Source organism: Vombatus ursinus, unplaced genomic scaffold (genome assembly GCF_900497805.2).
Source record: "Vombatus ursinus unplaced genomic scaffold, bare-nosed wombat genome assembly UNPS02014770.1, whole genome shotgun sequence".
NCBI classification, from domain to species: domain Eukaryota; kingdom Metazoa; phylum Chordata; class Mammalia; order Diprotodontia; family Vombatidae; genus Vombatus; species Vombatus ursinus.
Genome location: NW_020954548.1, coordinates 36,888,582 through 36,908,800, shown reverse-complemented (window position 1 = coordinate 36,908,800; position 20,219 = coordinate 36,888,582). Strand labels below are relative to the sequence as shown.

Below are 20,219 nucleotides of genomic sequence, written 5' to 3'. Positions count from 1 at the left end.
TGTTTTCCAAACAATTTGCTTAATGTAAAAATCCAGGCTGATACCATAGCTAATGTGCTTTATGGTACACTGGGTTATCTAGCAGTTACATGGGAGGTTTGGAGTGAGGGAGGGGAGAAGGCAGTGAGTGAATAGGGACATGATTCCAGAATATGGTTAGCTTAACAAAAACACTTTCAATTTTCCTCTCATTAATTTATTTTCTGGTTTTCACTTCTTTTTTTTTTCTTTTAGAAACAAGATGTCTGAATTGTAGCTCTTCTCAACCTTGGGGAAAAAAAAAAGAATGATACCATGGATCCACTATACTCGCTGCCAGTTGATGGGCTGGATGGCCATCTTCGGGGAGCCAACTTTTCCTGTGCTTTCAATAGCAGTGAAAATACAACAGTGGTCATACCACCAGGTCCTGTGTCTGCTGTTCGCACAGTAATTATCCCCATCATCTACCTCCTTGTGTGCATGGTTGGGCTCAGTGGTAATGCACTTGTCATTTATGTGGTCTTGAGGTATGCTAAGATGAAGACTGTCACCAACATCTACATCCTCAACTTGGCTGTAGCTGATGTCCTCTTCATGCTGGGTCTGCCATTCATTGCCACCCAAAACGCCATCTCCTACTGGCCCTTTGGCACCTTCCTATGCAGGCTTGTGATGACTGTGGATGGCATTAACCAATTCACCAGTATTTTCTGTCTTACTGTCATGAGCATGGATCGGTACCTGGCTGTCGTCCATCCTATCAAGTCCACCAAGTGGCGCCGCCCAAGGATAGCTAGGCTTATCAGTGCTGCTGTCTGGACCTTCTCATTACTGATGTCCCTTCCAGTCATCATATTTGCCGATGTCCAGGAAGATTGGAATACCTGCAACATCAGCTGGCCCGAGCCGGTAAATATCTGGGGAGCAGTCTTCATCATCTACACCTCTGTCCTGGGATTCTTTGGGCCACTGTTGGTGATCTGCCTCTGCTATTTGCTAATTGTGATCAAGGTCAAGTCATCAGGGGTCCGGGTGGGCTCCACCCGGAGGAGGAGATCAGAGCGAAAAGTGACCAGGATGGTGGTCATCATTGTTGTCGTCTTTGTGTTTTGCTGGCTGCCATTTTTCACCCTGAACATTGTCAATCTGGTTTTTATCCTGCCTGAAGAGGCTGCCTCTGCAGGTGTATACTTCTTTGTGGTGATTCTCTCCTATGCCAACAGCTGTGCCAATCCCATTCTGTACGGGTTCCTGTCTGACAACTTCAAGCAGAGCTTTCAGAAGGTCCTGTGCCTCCGAAAGGGCTATGGTGTTGAAGATGGTGACCCCACTGACCATAGGCTGGAGAAGAGCAGCTGCCTGCAGGAGGCCATGCTGTCCTCCAGAAATACAGAATTCAATGGGCACATGCAAACAAGTAAGGTGTAAAGAAACTCCTCCAGGAAGTATAAATATGATGGCTTGCTGGAATGAAGATTTTGAGAGAAGAGACCTGGATAGGAGTTAAAATTGGGGAATTCCCAATCTACATACTTCATTTACTACCAAGTCTAAGACCTAAGTTAATGGGATTATAGAGTCCTCATTGGAAGTGGAGGGTGGGGAAGAGACAAAACTCATGTGAACGCTATTCATTGTACATTGCCAACCTTGTCACCATGGTGTATTCTACAAATTCATCTGATGCTTAAAAGTTGCTTCCTCTGAAGTTTATGTTTTCTAAAGTATAGATCTGGCATGATAGCTACTAACAGCAACCACTTCATTTTTTTGGAAGACTTGTGAGGGGGGATGGGGAAGAGTGAAGACTTCTCACATTCCTTTTAACATCCATCATATTCTGTGACTCTTGACCTTTGACAAGTCTCTGGGCCTTTGTTTCTTCCTCTGTAAAATGAGGGGGTGGTAGTGGATTGGATGATCTCTAGGGCTGCTTCTACCTTTAAATTTGATGCTGCTTTCCCAAGGAATAGTGATGGGAAGGGAATTTGGTAGACAGCTTCCACTCTACCCAATATCAAATAAACCTGTGTGCAGAGCACTAGTTGGGATGGGGGTGGACATGGGTGCATTCACACTTTAGCTAAGAAATCCCTGTTCTCACTGGGTCATGGGCTTTGCCCACTCCATTCTCCTCAAAAAGGGAAGGGATCTGAAGACCTACTTTTGTGGGTAATGTGGTCAGTAGCTTTTTGTACCTTCATGAAGAAAGGAGCCAAGCCAAGCAATGGGTAGTCTCCCAAAGAATAAAATTTGGGCATATCTTTCCTTGATTCTACTTTTGATTCCCCTCTTTTATTCTTTGGAGGGACTGCAGAGGTGGAAATTTAGAGACCAAATGTGACTTGTTTCAAAAATAACGTTTGATGGGGAGTAGAAACAAACAAATCTATAACCTTTTAAACAATGTTCTTAATGAAGCTGATGGTGCATTAGGATGTTTGCTGATAACCCCCAATGGCATAAAATATTGATTATTATCCAGTTAACAAGCTGCTGTCACATGGGCCCTGTGTCTGCTTCAGTTCTGTATGTCTACAGTAGGGATTGGAATTAAAAAGCGACTTAGTGAAATGAAAGATAATTTGAATTTCCCCTCACTGAGCCAGGGGAGGCCCTGTGTTTCCTTGTCATTGACACACAGCCAAAGGGAGACAAAATGACTACCATTTCATTCTGGATGCACTTTAATCCTGTTTGACTGTTAGAGACTAAGGGAGCACCTTGGGGTGGGGTGGGAGAGCAGAAGGGCATCTTCTGCAGCTGTGAAGAGGGAGGGCTACAGTGGGATTCAAGAGCAGACTGTGCAGAACTCTCTACTCCCTGCTGCCTCTAGCTTGCTGGATAATTTTGAGTCAGTGTTAGCAAATACAGGGAACTGCAGCCCTTGAATCAGAAGCAAAGGTGTGTGCGAGCCTCTCCCTGAGCTGGCAATCAGTACCCAGGTCATGTCTCCCAGCTCAGCCTAGAGCTCTTTCTATCACTCCACAATCAATAAATGTTTGTTGATCAAATGAGAGCTCTGCTTCCTTCTTTAGCCTCCATATGTACATATGTACACATGTACACAGTATTAGATGGGAGAGAGTTTCTTGCCTCTTCCCATATCACAAGGATATTCACACCCAGCATCCCTGTGTCCCTTTCCAGTGTCTGTTTTGGTTGTATATTTGTATAAAACTTCCTTATTGAAAGAGTTTAACAATTATAGTTGCCATTTATGTGGAATAAACTGTGCTGAAGCAAACCTTTCCCTCAGGAAGCTTATGTTCTACTCATATTTTCTTTTTTTTTAAAATTTATTTATTTTTAGTTTCAACATTTGCTTCCATAAGATTTTGAGTTTTAAATTTTCTCCCCCTCCCACTTTCTTCCCCCACTCAAGACAGCTTACAATCTGATATAGGCTCTACATATACATTCGTGTTAAACATATTTTCCTGTGGGTCATGATGTAAAGAACAATTAGAACTAATGGGAGGAATCATGAGAATGAAGCAATAAAACAAAACAACAAAGGAAAAGGAAAGCAAATAGTATGCTTCCATCTGCATTCAGACTCCATATTTCCTCCTCTGGATGTGGATGGCATTTTCCATCATGAGTCTTTTGGAGTTGTCTTAGATTCTTGCATTGCTGTGAAGAGCCAAGTCTATAAAAGTCAATCATCTCACAATGTGGCTGTTACTGTGTATAATGTTCTCCCGGTTCTGCTCATTTCACTCTGCATCAGTTCAGCTAAGGCTTTCCAAGTTTTTTGAAGTCTGGCCACTCATCATTTCCTATAGCATGCTCAAATTTTCTTGTCAGAAGATCCATGAACTCAATAATTCCACTTTAAAGACAATGGAAACTGTTAAAGACTCCTGGGCTCTAAATCTAGCCCTGACAATTACAGCCTACATAACTGTGCAATTGGACTTCCCTCCTCAGTCTCAGTTTACTTATCTGTAATATGAGAATGTTGTACCAAATACCCTTTCAGGCCCCTTCCCATTTCTTAATCCTATGAACCCATGACACCCAAGCTTTATTAACCCAACAGTTCTTGACTAGCCATTATGACTTGTCTGTCATGCACCCTAGGTTTTCTAGGAGTATTGGATTGTCTGCTCATGAGACCAAAGACTGACTTGTCCTTAGAGAAATTAGTTTTTTGGGCATGTGAGAAGACTAGTATTCTCTGTTTCCCTGTAATAGGAAAGTTTTCCCCAAAAGGCAACAAAACTGTCCCTGGAACTTGATTAGTCCCTACTTTCCTTGATGGAACTTTCTGGTTACTGATAAAGGCATAAAAAATCCACCTGTGTGCATTCAAGGCCCCTCCTACCTGGTGGGTTTCTGAAGAACACGAGAGTCACCATAGCCTACCCTGCTGACCATTTCCATATGGAGGAGAGGGAGGTTGAATCCGCAGAAATTAAGTGTTACTATATCCTTACTGACATTTTTCCTGTTTGGTGGCAAATCAAACCTCGTTTTGTTAACTTATATGACTTAGGAATGCCTCATTTCACCCCAACATTGAACCTGGACTAAGATGGGTGCTTCTAGGATTAGGCCCACCTAACAGGAGGGAATGGAACTTGAGTAAGGAGTTGATTTATATATGCCTAAATGAATAATAATGATGGTTGACCAGCTCTTGGATTGCACACTGCTGCTACAGATTAGTTGGCAGAAATCATCTCATTTTATCTTGTGAGGGAGTTGGTGGGCATATCACAGTTTTATAAAGGAGAAACCGAGGCTTAGAGAGAGAAAATGAAAGATAAAATACTAGATTGTCTGATATTGTACAACTGATCAGTGGCACAGCAGGGAATAAAATCTGTCTTATTGACAGATTCAACATTCAGAAGTACTGCAGTGATCACTTACCTGAAACAAGGGTCTCCTGTACCAGAGCTCTGACAAATGATCAACAGTCTTCCCCATGAAAATTTCTGTTGACAATAACTTCCACCCATTACACCCATTACATCTGGTTTTAACCTCTGGTGCCAAGCAGAACAGATCTAATCCTTTTTCTATAAGATCATTTTTCAGATATTTGAAGATAGCAAGTACACTCCCTGCCCTCCAAGACTCCTTTTCTCCAGGCTGAACACCCCCGTTCCATTAATCCTAGATGTAGCACGGTTTTGAGCCCCTCATCATTCTGGTTACTGTCCCCTGGACCTATTCCAATTTGTCAATATCCTTCCTTGTGTTTCTTCACCTTTGCAAAACTTAAAACACAACAGAAATGTTAGTTAATAAATCTAGTGCTGGGCAAATGCTTACTTGGATGACTCAGGCAAAGCAACAACAAAGCACTCAGGTCTTCCCTCAATTATTTAGGTAATTTGAGCCCAGATAGTTTGTTGTTATTATTAGTTTATTGCTCTCTTTCTCGCTTTTTTATAACCCAAGTTTTCGGGATTTTTGCAGTAGGGGAAACCCAGCTAGAGAGGTCATATCTCTATTGCCAAAATGAGGGTGTGATGGAAAAAGCATTGGGCTGGGCAGCAGAAGTGGGTTCTAGTCTGAGCTCATTTGATGTTCATGGGCTGGGTGGCTCTTCCCTTCAGAGCCTCAGCTGCTTCTTCTATCAAATGAGAGGATTGTTCTAGATTACTTTTAATGTCCTTTTGGTCCTTATATTCTGTGCATCTGAGTCAGTTTCCCTATCTATATAATAAAGGAGTAAATGTTCTCTACGGTCTTTTCAGGGCAGCTAGGTGACACAGTGGATAGAGTGCTGGATCTGGAGTCAGGAAGACTCATCTTCCTGAAAATCTGGCCTCAGACACTTACTAGCTGTGTGACTCTGGATAAGTCACTTAACCCTGTTTGTCTCAGTTTGGAGGAAATGGTAAACCATTCTAGTATTTCTGCCAAGAAATTCCAAATAGGGTCATGATGAGTCAGACATGACTGAAAAACAACTGAACAACAAGGTCTCTTCAATTCTTTTTGTTTTTGTTTTTTTAATTATTATTTTTAAAAAAAATTTTTGGTCTCTTCAATTTTAACACTTTGTTAATAATAATTGATTTTTATATGGTACATTAAGGTTTACAAAGTGTTTTACATACATTATGTTATCTGAACCTCAGAAAAACAGGGAGATACAAGTATTATCATTATCCTGACTTTCTGAATGAGGAAAATGGCAATCAGAGAGGTTAAGTGATTTATCTATAGTCATAGAGCTAATTAAGTACCAAAGGTAAGATTTGAACTGAGAGTCTTCCTGACTCCCAAGTCCACCACTAGCACTCTATGCAACAGTATACCACCCATATCAAAGGTGGCACAAATGTTATATTCCAAATCCCATTTTAGCTCTGACCTTTTATTGTTCTAAGGTCCCTTTCAGTTCTATCATTTTATGTTCTAAGATTCCTTTCATCTGACAGTCTAACATTCAATGCAGTGCACTGAAGCTCCAAGTATTAAGAACATATATCCATATTCATTCTGTAATGGATTTTCCATGATAGTTTCTGAGGGAGACACAAATAATCATAAAAGGCTATTCCTGCCATTGGGGAGTTGCGATCTACTAGGGGAGGCATCTTATATAACACTAAATGTTACATAAAACCAGGAAGGTATGACTAATCAAATGAATGACGCAGACAGTAAGAATTTAGAGAAGAGAGGTCATTGGGGGCTAGAGCAATTAGGGAAGGCTTCTCGAGCTAGGTTTCAATGACTAGCATACAATTATAAGATACCAGAGCTGGAAGGACCCAACAAATGGTCCTGACTTAAGGTCACACAAAAAATTAGTGACTAATCTTGGTCCTGAACCTAGTTGTTTGGACTCTCAACTCAGTACTCTTTTTCTCAAGTTGATTGGTCTCTTCTCTCTGTAGGAATATGCCAAGAGGAAGGGAATATGACTTTACATGTGAATTCCCCATCTCAAATTTGCTACACTAAGAAACAAAACAAAACAAAAACAAAGAACACATGTAGCCTTGCTTTATTCAGAAGAATGTTAATATAGGTTGTGTTAGATTAGTAATCAGGAGCCTTTGATTATATTTCTTGAGTCTACAACTAACGGGCTATATGATTTGGGGCAACTCATTCTGTCTCTTTGGGCTTCAGTTTCCTGCTCTGTAAAATGAGGAGTTTAGACTTGATCTCAAAGGTCCCTTTCCTCTTTGACATTCTTTGATTAGGTAGTTCTAAAAACAGTAGGGTAGTCTGTTTAAATAAAACCCAGAGAAAACTGGATCTAATCAAGTGATTGGGCTATGCTATTGTTAGCCTCATGTAGCTATGGAACAAGAATCCACTTCAGTCAAGGACCCTTCCTCTCATGCTCTTTCCATCATTTTGCACTTAGAAAAACTTTGCTTTCTCTGTGAGACACCTAACCCCTAGTTACGCTCTCCAGTGGTGGCTACTCTTTCTGTGATGCTTCCTAACACATGGGCTAGGAAAAGTTGGAATACTTGATGCCCCACCATTTTGAGATCCTCTTCCCTTTTGAGTTCCCAATCCATCAGTCTCTACCATCTGTTCCAGATTCTTATTCTCATCTATTGGTCTTAATCATACTCTTCCTTATTTTTTCAAGGAATTAAATACTTAATCCACAGTTTTCCTCTAGTTTCCAATGCCTGCTTTCAACCTTGATGACTCTTAGAACACTAATATCTCAGTTCATCAACTATCTCTACTCCTATGAGCTCCATCACCACTCTACCTCCGCCATGCACGTGAAAGCATAACACCTTTGATCTTGCCATCATCCTAAACTGGTCTGCTTTCATCCCTCCATGATCTTGAACTTTGAAATTCTTTCTTCTAATGTTCTGTACATTAAAAAAAACAATGATAAGTTGGCCACTGAGATCCCTATACATCCACATTAATCTCTTTAGACAACTTTCCCGTTCTTCTTGAAATTATTTTCTTTGTGTCTTGAAAAATTTATTCTTGAAATGTTTCCTCCTGGTCTCACTTCCTCTGCAGAATTTTAAAATGTGCTATCTTATTTAATTACTTATCCTTTCTTTGAACCCTTTGAAATCTAATCCAAACTTCTGTTACATGTCAAACTGTGCCTGTCTATCCTTTGCTTCTTGATTCTAAAATGTCACTATTCTCCCAGATTTCCTTAATATGTCTACAATATTTCAGTTACCAGTACTTTTTTGTAGATGAGAAATAGATCCAGAATAGTAGTTTCACATCTTTAGTTCACTTGCTTTTTGGGAGATGATATTATCATTAAGGGAAACAAGTTTTTAGCTTCTTGATCTATAACAGAGGGTGAGCTCTAATTGATGTCCAAATAGTTGAAATCCTGTATCACTGCTTTCTATCTCTCGGTAAGGCTCGTGATCTGAACTCTATTTGCTTTTTTTCTTTTCAGATGGAGTATAGTGTAATAATACACTTCAATGATAATATTGCTTCTCTTTGTTACTGTTGTTGTTTTTTACCTCTATTGATGTCTAGCTAATTGATGTCCATCATGCTTCCTATCTCTGGTTCCTGAATTTCCTCACATGTATGTATTTTCTTAATATATGCTGTTACTCAGCCACTCCTACCCCATATTCCCCTTACTTATCCAGATAATTTTAATAAGATGTATCTTTTTAAGCTATATTCTAGTAATATGCCATGTTCCACAAAGTCTCAGTGATACCTATTGAGTCAAATTTACCTCCTTGATAGAAGATATATAGTTCACTTTGCTTTTACTTATACTTTATGCATTGGTATATAAAGATATGAGGCAATGGATTTCACTTTTGTCTGTTTCTTAGGTTACGCCTCCTGTGATTTTCTGGGAATCTCTGCTACTATTATTCCTACTTTGTAGCTTTTCATTATTCTATCTAGGCAACTTTTAAAAAATCTCCTTCCTTGTCAGTTTAAAACAATTTTGATTAGATTTTTCAAGATTCTGGCAAAATACTAGCTCTTAATAGGTATATTCTGTCCCTAGCCAAGAACTCAGCATTCTGAAATTTTAAGCCAAATTTCCTTCTCAAACACTATTTTCTTAATCAGTTGCTCATTTCCCAAATACGCCCTTCTCTTCTAAAGTGCTTACCTTCTACCACTGACAGTGGTGAAAACACTGTCTGTGTTCATCAGATCTTCATTTTCTTGTCCAAGACTTACTTAATAATGCTTTCTAGAGTCCTGGTAATATAACTTGTGCTAATATAAATCAAAGGGGGTCAGTAATAGCCATCGGAATGAAAAGTCTTGGTTCTCAGTCATGTGATAGATACAACATACTCTAAGAAAGTAGTTGACTGTTTTCTTGTCATCATCATATCAATGATAATCTCTTCCCTGATGGCCAATGTGTATCCATATCATCACTTATAAGAGAAGACATTGCTTTCTTCTCAAAGAGTGCAGCTTACTCTTCTTTGAGAAGAATTTTATGTCTATTACTTAGTTCCCAGTCATTAGTGTTGGTTCATTTTTTTCCCTTCACAATTTTAATTCTCTATTTCAACTTTTTACCATTCCCTCACCCTTGATCTTTTTCCTTGCCTCTTCAAATCCATCAACCAACATCTAACTTGACAATTCTTCATCATGAGTCACCCCCAAGATGTAACTTTTCTGTTCCTTCTCCTTAGCTACTCAAAATTGTTGTTGTTCAGTCATTTTTTAGTTGTGTCCTACTCTCTCTCTCTCTTTTTTTTGGTGAGGCAACCGGAGTTAAGTGACTTACCTGGGGTGACACAGCTAGTAAGTGTCTGAGGCCAGATTTGAACTCAGGAAGATGAATCTTCCTGACTCCAGACCCAGCGCTCTATTCGTTGTACCACCTAGCTTCTCCAGGGCCTTTCATGACTTTACGGTAATACTTTTATTCTTCTTTGACTGATTCTTTATAATACTTCCTGGGTAGCTGTTGTAAATATTCTCTCTTTTCATGCTTCTTATGTCCTGCTTCTCAGTGGATGACTTTTCCACCTACTTTACTGAGAAAATTGAGGCCATCTGCTATAGGCTCTTTTTTCTCACCTTTGTGCCACTGACGTAGTCACACATCATTGGTTATTCTCTTCTCCTTTGCTCATCTCTTAACAAAATGGCTTCTTAAAAAATGGCTTCTATTCTTGTCAAGGTCTCTCCCCCCTTCCAACTACTTGTGTCCCTGTTCCCACTCCCCCACTTCCTTTCCAGGAACTTGTCCCATCATTCAACTCCTCTTTATTTTTTTTAACTTCAACCTTTCTCTATTTATTAGCTTTTCCCCCACAAACATGTTCAATTATGCCCCATCATTAAAAATTTCACCTGACCCTATGATCTTCTAAAATGCTTGTCCTGTACCTCTCCTCCCTTTGACTGCCAAGCAGCGAGTAAAAGTGATCTCCAGTTTCTCTCACTCTTTCTTCATATTTACACTTATTTCTCACACACTTGAAATCCTGTTCCTAGCCTCCATAACCGTTGACATTCTTTCTCAAAAGTTACTAATGACATCTTGCCTTCTGAATCCAAAGGCCATCTCTCAGTCCTCGTCCTTCTTGACCATCATAGCCTTTAACTATGGACCTTTTCCTCCCTAAGTATGGAGACCCCCAAAGGCTCTGTCCTGAGACTTCTTATTCCTTTACATCCTTTCCCTTAGTCATCTCATGGGTTCAAAGATCATCTCTGTGCAGATGACTTGCAAATCTCAAAATACAATACTAATCTTTTCCTCTCATCTCCACTTCCACAACTCTCACTGCCTCCTGGAGATCTCCCTCTGGGATCTCCTGGCTCAACATGACTTAAATGGTCCACATCACTCTCCCTCCCTGCCACTTCCTCTCCATGCCTACTTTACCCTCTTCTAACTTTCCCTTTTTCTGGTGAATTCACTGCCATTCTCCCAGTCATCCAGGCCCACTACTTCTGAGTCATCCTTGACTCTTTCTTCTCCCTCAGCCTTTATAGCATAATGGAAAGAGTCCTGGGTTTGGCATCAGAAGAGACCTCAGTTTAAATTCTGCCCCTAATACTTACTACCTATATGACTCTGGGCAAGTCCTTTAACCTTTCTGAGCTTCAGTTGCCTCACCTGTAAAACAGAAATTATAATGCTTCTTCTACCCACCTTATACGGATTCATGGGTATCAAATAAGATAATTTTTTAAAAAGCCTTTTGCAAAACTTAAAATATCCTACACATGTCAACAGCTATGTTTATCCAACCAGTTGTCAGATTGGATCTCTATAATCATCTCTTATATCTAACTCCCCACTCTCTCATTTTTCCAATCTATCTTGCACATGGATGCCAGAATAGCGTTCCTAAGGCATAGTAGAGGTGACTGGATCACATCCCCACTAAAGGACCTTCATTTTTACCCTAATGGCACAATTATAGAACTTCTCATCATAACTTTTAAGGCCTTGACAACAAAATACTGAACTTCCCATCCTAACTTTTAAGGCCTTTCATGATCTGGCTTCCACTTACTTTTTGGATGCACATATCCTACATTCCTGACAACTCCCTTTTTCCTGAATGTGGCGCTTCTTTCTCTGTCTGTGTGTACCTTTGTACAGGCTTTTCCTAATGCCTATGGTCCATCCCCTGTTCACCTCCATTTTTCAGAAGAAGCCTTGTTTTCTTTTAAAGTTATGATGCCATATCCTCCATGGGTCTTTTCTTGATTTCTCAAATTTTGAGAAATTTCTTCCTTCTTAAAGTACTTTGTATTTATTTATCTGTGTGCATGTCATAGACCCCAATAGAATGGAAGCTCCCTGAGGACAAGAGACAATGAGTTTTTTTACCTTTTTATCCCCCTGTCCTAGGTCAGTGACTCACATATAATAGATGCTTAATAAATGCTTGTAGAATCCTTTTTGATTGAGAAACTTGGGCACAGAGAGGGATCACAGATTTACAGCTAGAAAGGATATGAAAGTACACATAGTACAAACCCTCATTTACAGAAGAGGAAATTGAAGCAGAGAGAGGTTAAAATGCTTCGCCCAGTCACACCACTACTAAATGTCTAGGGTGCTACTTGACTCCAAGTCTTTCTGACTCTACGACCAGTGCCCTATCTACCACACTATCGGTTTTTAAACTTTTCCACAGTGGTAGAACCCTTCAGTTTAACCAGGGATGGCGAACCTGTGGCTTTGAGGCCACATGTGTCCCTCTAGGTCCTCAGCTGTGGCCATTTGACTGAGTCCAAACTTCACTGAACATTTGTTCTGGGGTGTACTTGAGAACCTAGAGGGCCACATGTGTCCTCAAGGCCTCATGTTCCCACACCTGGACTTCAAACACAACACATGTAGTAAAAATCCTGTTAAAACAGTCTTTTTAATGCCTATTAACAAACAACATGCAGTTTTTTTTAATTTTAAGTTTTTTTAATTTTAAGTTTTTTCAGAGTTCTGTGCTGCACAGTTGGAGAAACAGTGTACTATACCATGCTACCCTACCATGTACTTGCCTTAGGTCACATAGGTGGTTAATGGAAAAAACCTTTAGAACCTAGGTTTCTGGACTTGGAAAAGTACTTTAATTGGGAGAGAATGTGACTCAGGGGGAGATGCCTAAACCTGTAGCCTATACTGAGTTTTCTCTGTGTGCTCAAAACCATTCCATGCCTTTCTATTGCCTTCTGAATAAAGTCCAAGCTCCTCAATTTGGCATCCAAAACTCTCTAGTCAGCTTCCCATCCTACCTCCTCCCCAAACTGTTAAGTCCAGACAATTCCCTTTATGCTCTCCACAATCTGGGCTTTTTCAATTCCCAGGCCATGGCTTACTCTGTTCTCTATTCTGGAATACACTCCCTTATCCTCATCTAGTTGAAATAATACTGATCCTAAAATCTTCAACACAGGTGCCATCTCTTCCAGGTAGATTTCTTTATCTCTGGAGGTGGCAATTATCTTTCCCTCACGTAGCCTTCACATGTTTTCCCTCTTTTGTTTTAGCTTCCTGTCTTCTACTTTTGGTAGATTTGTTATATTTCCTCTCCCCAGAAGGTATGAGTCACATCTGAATTATGTTGACATTTTCCCCTATATTAGCACAGTGATCTGCGTTAATCTCAAGAATTCACCCCTCTCCTTTTTTCCATCAATGTGTGTATGCCCTACATTCTTGCAGATCATAGCCCCTCCTCATCTTTGTAGATACTTTCTTTTTATTTATTTACTTATTTTAATATTTATTTGATATTTTATTTTCCCCAGTTACACTCAAAAGCAATTTTTAACATTAGTTTTTAAAACCTTGAGTTTCAAATTCTCTCCCTTCTCTTCCTCCTTCACCCTCCCCACCTCCACTGAGAAATCAAACAATTCAATATAGGTTATACACGCATAGTCATGTAAAACATTTCCATAATAGTCAAGTTGTGAAAGAAAACTCAGACAAAAAACTTGAGAAAAACAAAGCAAGTAAAAAAAAAAGTATGCTGCAATCTGTAGTCACACACCATCAGTTCTTTTCTGGGGATAAATAGCATTTTTCATCATAAATCCTTCAGAGTTGTCTTGGATCCTTGCATTGCTGAGAATAGCCAAGTCATTCATAACTAATGATCTTACAATATCGTTGTTACTTTATACACAGTACATTTCACTTTGCATCAGCTCGTGTAAGTCTTTCCAGGTTTTTCTGAGAGCATCCTGCTCATTATTTCTTATAATACAATAGTATTCCATCACAATCACATACCAAAATTTGTTCAGCCATTCCCCATTTGACGGACATCCCTTTAATTTCTAATTCTTTCCCCCCAGAAAAGAGCTGCTATAAATATTTTTGTACACATAGGTTTTTTTCCTTTTTTTAAATCTTTTTTAAGGGCATGCATGGTTTTACAGCACTTTGGGCACAGTTCCAAATTGCTCTCCAGAATAGTTGAATCAGTTCACAGCTCCACCAACAGTGAATTAATGTCTCATTTTTCCCACATCCCTTCCAACATTTGTCATTTACCTTTTCTGTCTTATTAGCTAATCTAATAGGTATGATATAGTACCTCAGAATTGTTTTAATTTGCATTTCTCCAATCAATAGTGAGTTAGATTATTTTTTCATATGGCTATAGATAGCTTTGATTACTTCATCTGAAAACCTATCATATCTTTTGATCATTTATCAATTGGAGAATGGCTTTTATTTTTATGAATTTGACTCAGTTCTCTACGTGTTTGAGAAATGAGGCCCTTATCAGAGAAACTTGCTTCAAAATTTTTTTCACAGTTACTATTGCTAACTGTAGTGCCCACTATCTTATCCCCCCCATTTATTCTACTCTTTCCCTCCTTTTACCCTGAAGTTGAGCCTTTCCACCTTAAGCTAAACTTGAGTTGTTTAGTCAACAAACTATCTATGACCACACCCACATTTCATTCATTTTATGAGTAAATGCTACTGACTGCCTACACTGTGCAAAGCAACAAGGCATGCTAGGTGCAAAGTTTACAGAGACACAATACCAATTCCAGCCATCAAGGGACTTACATTCTGTTGGAAACCTTGAAACCTGAAAAACTTGAAACAACGTGCCATGGTGCGAGATTGGAGAAAGAAGGTGAAAGGCAAGGGAATAGGTATTTATATAGCACCTACTATGTACCAAGAACTATGTCAAGCATTTTATAAATATCTAATTTAATCCTTATAACAACTCTGCAAGGTAGGTACCATTCTTATCCCCACTTTACAGTTGAGGAAACTGAGGCAAACAGAAATTAAGATGCCCAAGTCACATAGGTAGTGTATGAGGTCTCATCTGAATTCAAGTCTTCCTGACTTCAGGCCCAGGGCTTTACCCAATGAGCCACCTGATCGCTTCAATAGAGGGATAACTTTATTGGAGGTACTGTATAAAGTACAGATGCATTGTGCCATAGTGGATAATCTGCTGATCTTGAAGTGAGGAAGATTTAGTTTAAAATCCTGCCTCAGGCAGTTGCTCACTGTGTTATTACCAACAGTAGTACCTATCTTCCAGGATTGTTTTGAGGTTCAAGTGAGATAATGTATGCCAAGTTCTTCACAAACATTACAATATGATATAAATACTGTTATTGCAGGTACTTAATATGTGGTTGTTGAGTGAATATGTGAGAAAAATATAAGCCATAGTCTCTATACTAAGGGTGACCATGTAAAATAATGTAGCTTTTTGTTGTGGTTAACAAACTGACCAGAATTTATAGGCTTTCATGAGAGTTACATCTTCCAAAGTGGTCACCATCAAAGACTGTAACTTATTCCATCAATGTAACCATTAGGCATGGGATTTCCTCAAACTCCTCTTTGGGGAGAGAATTTAATGTTAGTTTATGAACCACTTAAGAAAAACATTCTTGTAACTTTCTTATGATCATTCTCTGAAGAATTGTACTAACTCCCCACTACCATTACTCTGTGTCCATGATACACAGGGCCATAGGGCAAGACAGAGGGTTAGTTGGGTATTGTATATGTTAGCTCAGAGCACTAGTGGTTATACCATGGGGCACCAGCATCTCCCTATCATGACTGCTTATCTCATAGACCTCTGCAGCCCTGTATCATAACTACCCCATGACCTCTATCTGCCAGAGTTATTTTTTTATGGATAGCACCCCTCTTCCTGAGTCCTCCTTATCCTACATCAATTCCTTTCTCCCTGGGGAGTGCCAGAATCTCTAATGAACAGTCCATCTCTTCTTCCAGAGTGATTGTACCCATTGTAAGAGTGCTCTCTATACCACATCTCCATTGTCCTCTCTCTACCTCCTGCCCTGCTCAACTGAATTTGTCCTAGGTACAAGAATTCCTAGGTACAGTTCTGGTTAGATCTAATCAGGTTGGTGAAAAATACATTCTTTATGCATGGGAAATTCAACCTTGATCAATATTCCCAGTGAATAGCTGCACTAATGTCAATTCTGGCAAAGGAGGCAAAATATTGATTGTTAACCAAGCACTGAAAAGGCTTTGTAATCAACATGCTTATGTTTGATGGGTGGATGTCAACTCCGCTCTCCTGACTAAATTATAGAATAAATGGTTGACTCTTTCCTGAAAGGCAAATACTGTCTCTGAATTAAAGTGATGCTGTCTACAAACAATTCCCTAGGATTCTAGCAGGTCATTAAGTCTAACTATATTGTAACTCTGCCACATTTTTTCCCCTTTTGTAACCATGGAGGAGGAAACGACAAAAGCCCCTGAGAAGTCTGTGTTGAGAGAAGCTGGGGCAGTACTGGCTTCCATGTTCTAGACAAGTTGTGCGATGGTATAATTATAATTATCTGGGTTTGTGTATTTCACTCTACTGTTCCTACTTATATTTCTATAGTACATTAAGCTTTTTAAAGTGCCTCTTGTAACAGCCCTTGAGGTAGGTATGGCAAATGTTGGGCAGATGAAGACTTTGAGTTTTGAAGTGAATTGCCCATGGTCATACAGCTATTAAGTTTCTGAGGTGGCATTCAAATCCAAGTTTCATTGACTCTTAAGTTTAGAATTCCATCCACAAGGCCAAGTTGTCTTTCATAAGAGTATAAGATCCATGAATGAGTAAATGGTGCATTGACAATCCCTGCTCTGGGAAATGTCCATTAAAGCCATCATTTATTGCTATGTCCACATGGATAGCATAAGATGAAGAGAATGAGGCAATTATATAGATATTACAAGGTATTTGGAAAACAAACAAACAACAACATTTCATTGCTTTTAAACCACCCAAACAGAAAAGCCCAGACTTCTAAGTCCTAATTTGGCTGAAGTCCCAGGATAATGCAAAAAGAATATTTAATTTGGGTCTGACTTATCAGATAAGCTGGGTCTTGATTGATCTTCAGTGTGACGTCTGACAGCCAAAGACCTTCGGAGAGTTTGTGATTGTTGCCTGACTGACAGTTTCGGTCAAACTTTCTGCCAGCAAGAGAATAAAATAATAATCACTGCTTGCAATTCTATAGTTAGTCTACAAGAATTTATTAAATGCTTACTACATACCAAGCCTTGTGCTTAGCACCGGACCATTTTAATAGATAGCATTTATATAGTGCTTTAAGTTTTGCAAAATGATTTACATATGTTATCTCATTTATTCCTCACAGCCACCTTATCAGATAGGTGTTATTATTATCTCCATTTTGTAGATAAGGAAATTGAGGCTTATAGGGTAAAGGACTTGCCCAGGGTCACGTAATTAGCAAGTATCTAAGGGATGACTTTAAAGTGCAACATAGAATAGTGAGCAGAAAGTTAGCCTCAAAGTCAGGAAGATCTGAGTTCAATTCTTGCCTCTGACTCATACTAGCTAGGTGACCATTGGCAAGTCACTTAAGTTCTCAAATCTCTAAGCAACTTGATAAGACTAATTTTCAAAAAAGGTGCCAATATGCTCTGGTTGACAAAGTCACAGGCATAGTCTTTCTCCTTGTCCTTTTCCTCACAAAAGCTCCTTGTAAGAGGGGAATGACCTTGATGATCTCCATTGCACTATTGGAGAAAGTGAAGCCAGGTGACCCTGACATTGGCATCCAAGATTGGGGAAAGAGACAGCAATGAGAATGATGACTTGTGTATGAGGTAGAAGAGATGCCCAATTTAGATAGCACATAGGCCCTCCCTCTGAAAGCTTGCCATCTCTTTAGACTGGGGAGAGATAGAGGAGAACAGATTTTGAGCACCTCTGGACATCTTCCCTGATCCCCAGTGATGGTGGCTAATTGAAATGTTGGCCAAACCATTATATTGTGAGAACAGATAATAGATGCTGGATGATTGCTATTTGTCCTTTGATTTAGAGGAAGACCAATGATATCACGGGTTATGTCTTATGCATGAATTAGATTTGTGAGGCAAAGTTGCACAAAGTAGTCAGCCTCACTCTCACTTCCTGAGTCATTGAAGTCCAGTGGCAAGACAAAGGTCAGGATGACTGATGATGGCTCAAGATGAAATGGATGACCTTGGCACCTTCAATGTCTGACCAAAATCTAAGCATTCCACAGTGCCTGCTTCAGCTGCCTTTGTGACTGTTGGAACAAATTGTTCTAATCCAACCATTCTACCAGGGAAAGTGTTCACATGCTTGGGGTAGATATTCTCCTAACTCACCAACAGGTTTGAGGCCTGTTGGTTACCCTCCCTTGGTTTAGCCTATCTGCGAAGATGGCTTACTAGGGTGTGGCTTCTGTGCATACTACAGCTTTTTGGAGCCACAGGTGAGAGTTGGGTGAATCAGGTGTACGCTAAAGGTGGCTGAGCAGCCCTGAAAAGGGCTCAGCAAGCCTTCACACCTGAGACACTAGACCTCTCTGAACACCCCACACAAAATATCTGGATGATATTCATACCAGAAATTACATAGCTATGGAGCTGGGAGAGTAAATTTACAGTTGGAGAAGTATAATGAGTTTTAATCAGTTTTAATCAGAAGATTTTCAGAATCTTTTGTTGTTAAGACTATTGGGTAATTTGGATGTCAAGGGGCTATAAGAATCAGTCAGTCAGTTAACAAGCATTTATTAAGTCCCTACTATGTGTCAGGCACTGTGCTAAATGGTGGTGATACAAAGAAAGGCAAAACACAATATTTGCTCTCAAGGGGTTCAGTCTAATAGCCAACAACTGTGTACAAACAAGGTACATTCAAGATAAATTGGGGATAATTTCAGAGGGAAGGCTGTAAAATTAAGTCTGGAGAAAGATTACTTGTAGAAGATAGCACTTACTGGAGGGAAGCCAGGAGACAGAGATGAGAAAGGCAAGAGTTCCAGTCATGAGGAACATTCAGAGAAAATAGGGGATGGAGTTTCTTGTTTGAGGAGTAACAAAGAGGTGAGTGTCACTAGATTATAGAATACATGACAGGAAGGAAGATGTAAGAAGACAAGGTAAGAAGGGGCCAAATTGTAACCAAAAGGAAGATTTATATTTGATCTTAAAGATAATATAATCAGGAATAGAAAGAATAAACTTGAACACATATAGAATTTAAAAAACATGTCCTGAGAGAGTCTATTCCATTTTTGGATGACTTCAGATGATAAAATTTCTTCCTTCTGGAGAGGAAATATGCTCTCTAACTTCTGCTCACTTGTTCTAGTTCTGGCCCCTGCAATTACACAAAAAAGTACAGGGTTTTGTGGAAAGAACACAGGATTTTTGTTGTTCAGTTGTTTTGTTTTTTTTTTCCAGCTTTGTCCAACTCTTTGTGAGCCCATTTGGGGTTTTCTTGGCAAACTGGAGTTGTCTGCCATTTTCTTCTCGAACAGCTCATTTTGCAGATGAGGAAATTGAGGCAAACAGAGTTAAGTAATTTGCCCATGGTCACATAGCTACTAAATGTCAGAGGCCAGAGTTGTCCTAAGAAAGATGACTCCAGGCCCAATAGTCTGTCCACTGTGCCACCTAGCTGCCAGCACTGGATTAACAACCATTTATTAAGCATCGACTATGTGCCAAACACTGTGCTAAAGCAAAAGGTATGAGAAAAAAGTCAAGAATTGGCCCTGTCCTCAAGGAGCTTACATTCTAATGGGAGAGACAACAAATAAACAAAGAGGTGGAGGCAAGATACATATAGAGTAAATGCAAAGTAGTTTTTGATAAGAAAGGTCTACAGAAGGCCAGAGAAGGAGACTTGGTCCTTTGGGATAGCATACATACACACACACACACACACACACACACACACACACACATATATATGTATGTGTGTATATGCATATATATATATAATGTAAATTATATAGGATCATGAGTCTAGAGCCAGAAAGGACCTTAGGGGTCTTCTAATCCAACTTCTTAATTTCACAGATGAAAAGGCTATATTGTGCTATGTGGTTTTCTTAGAACTTTCCTCCTAAAACACCTTTTTGAGGTAAGTAGTATAGTTATATATGTATATATACCTATATATAATATATAGATATATATGCACACACATATACGTACATATATGTACACATATAGGTATGTATGTATGTATGTACGTACGTATGTATTCCACCCCACCCCCCACCCTTCTGGGTTTTATTGTGCCCCAGAGGGCAGAACAAAAGCGACAACGGAGAAGTTACAAAAACAAATTTAGGCTTAATGTCAGGAAAATCTTTCTATTCTTTATTTTTTCTCAATCAGATATAACAACAATTTTGAACATTGGTTGTTTTTTTTTTAATTTTTCAGTTCCAAATTCTCTCTCCCTCCATCCCTTTTCCCCTTCTTGAGAAGGCAAGCAATTTGCTACCCATTATACATGTGC

The 20,219-nt window shown here is 39.5% G+C and overlaps 1 protein-coding gene across 1 annotated transcript; it reads left to right on the top strand.

The window, feature by feature from the left end:
- The first annotated feature begins 294 nt into the window (after positions 1–294).
- On the top strand, positions 295–1,410 carry SSTR5 (somatostatin receptor 5). The gene has a single exon (XM_027862654.1). The coding sequence runs from the start codon at positions 295–297 to the stop codon at positions 1,408–1,410; it is 1,116 nt and encodes a 371-aa protein (XP_027718455.1).
- The last annotated feature ends 18,809 nt before the right edge of the window (positions 1,411–20,219 follow it).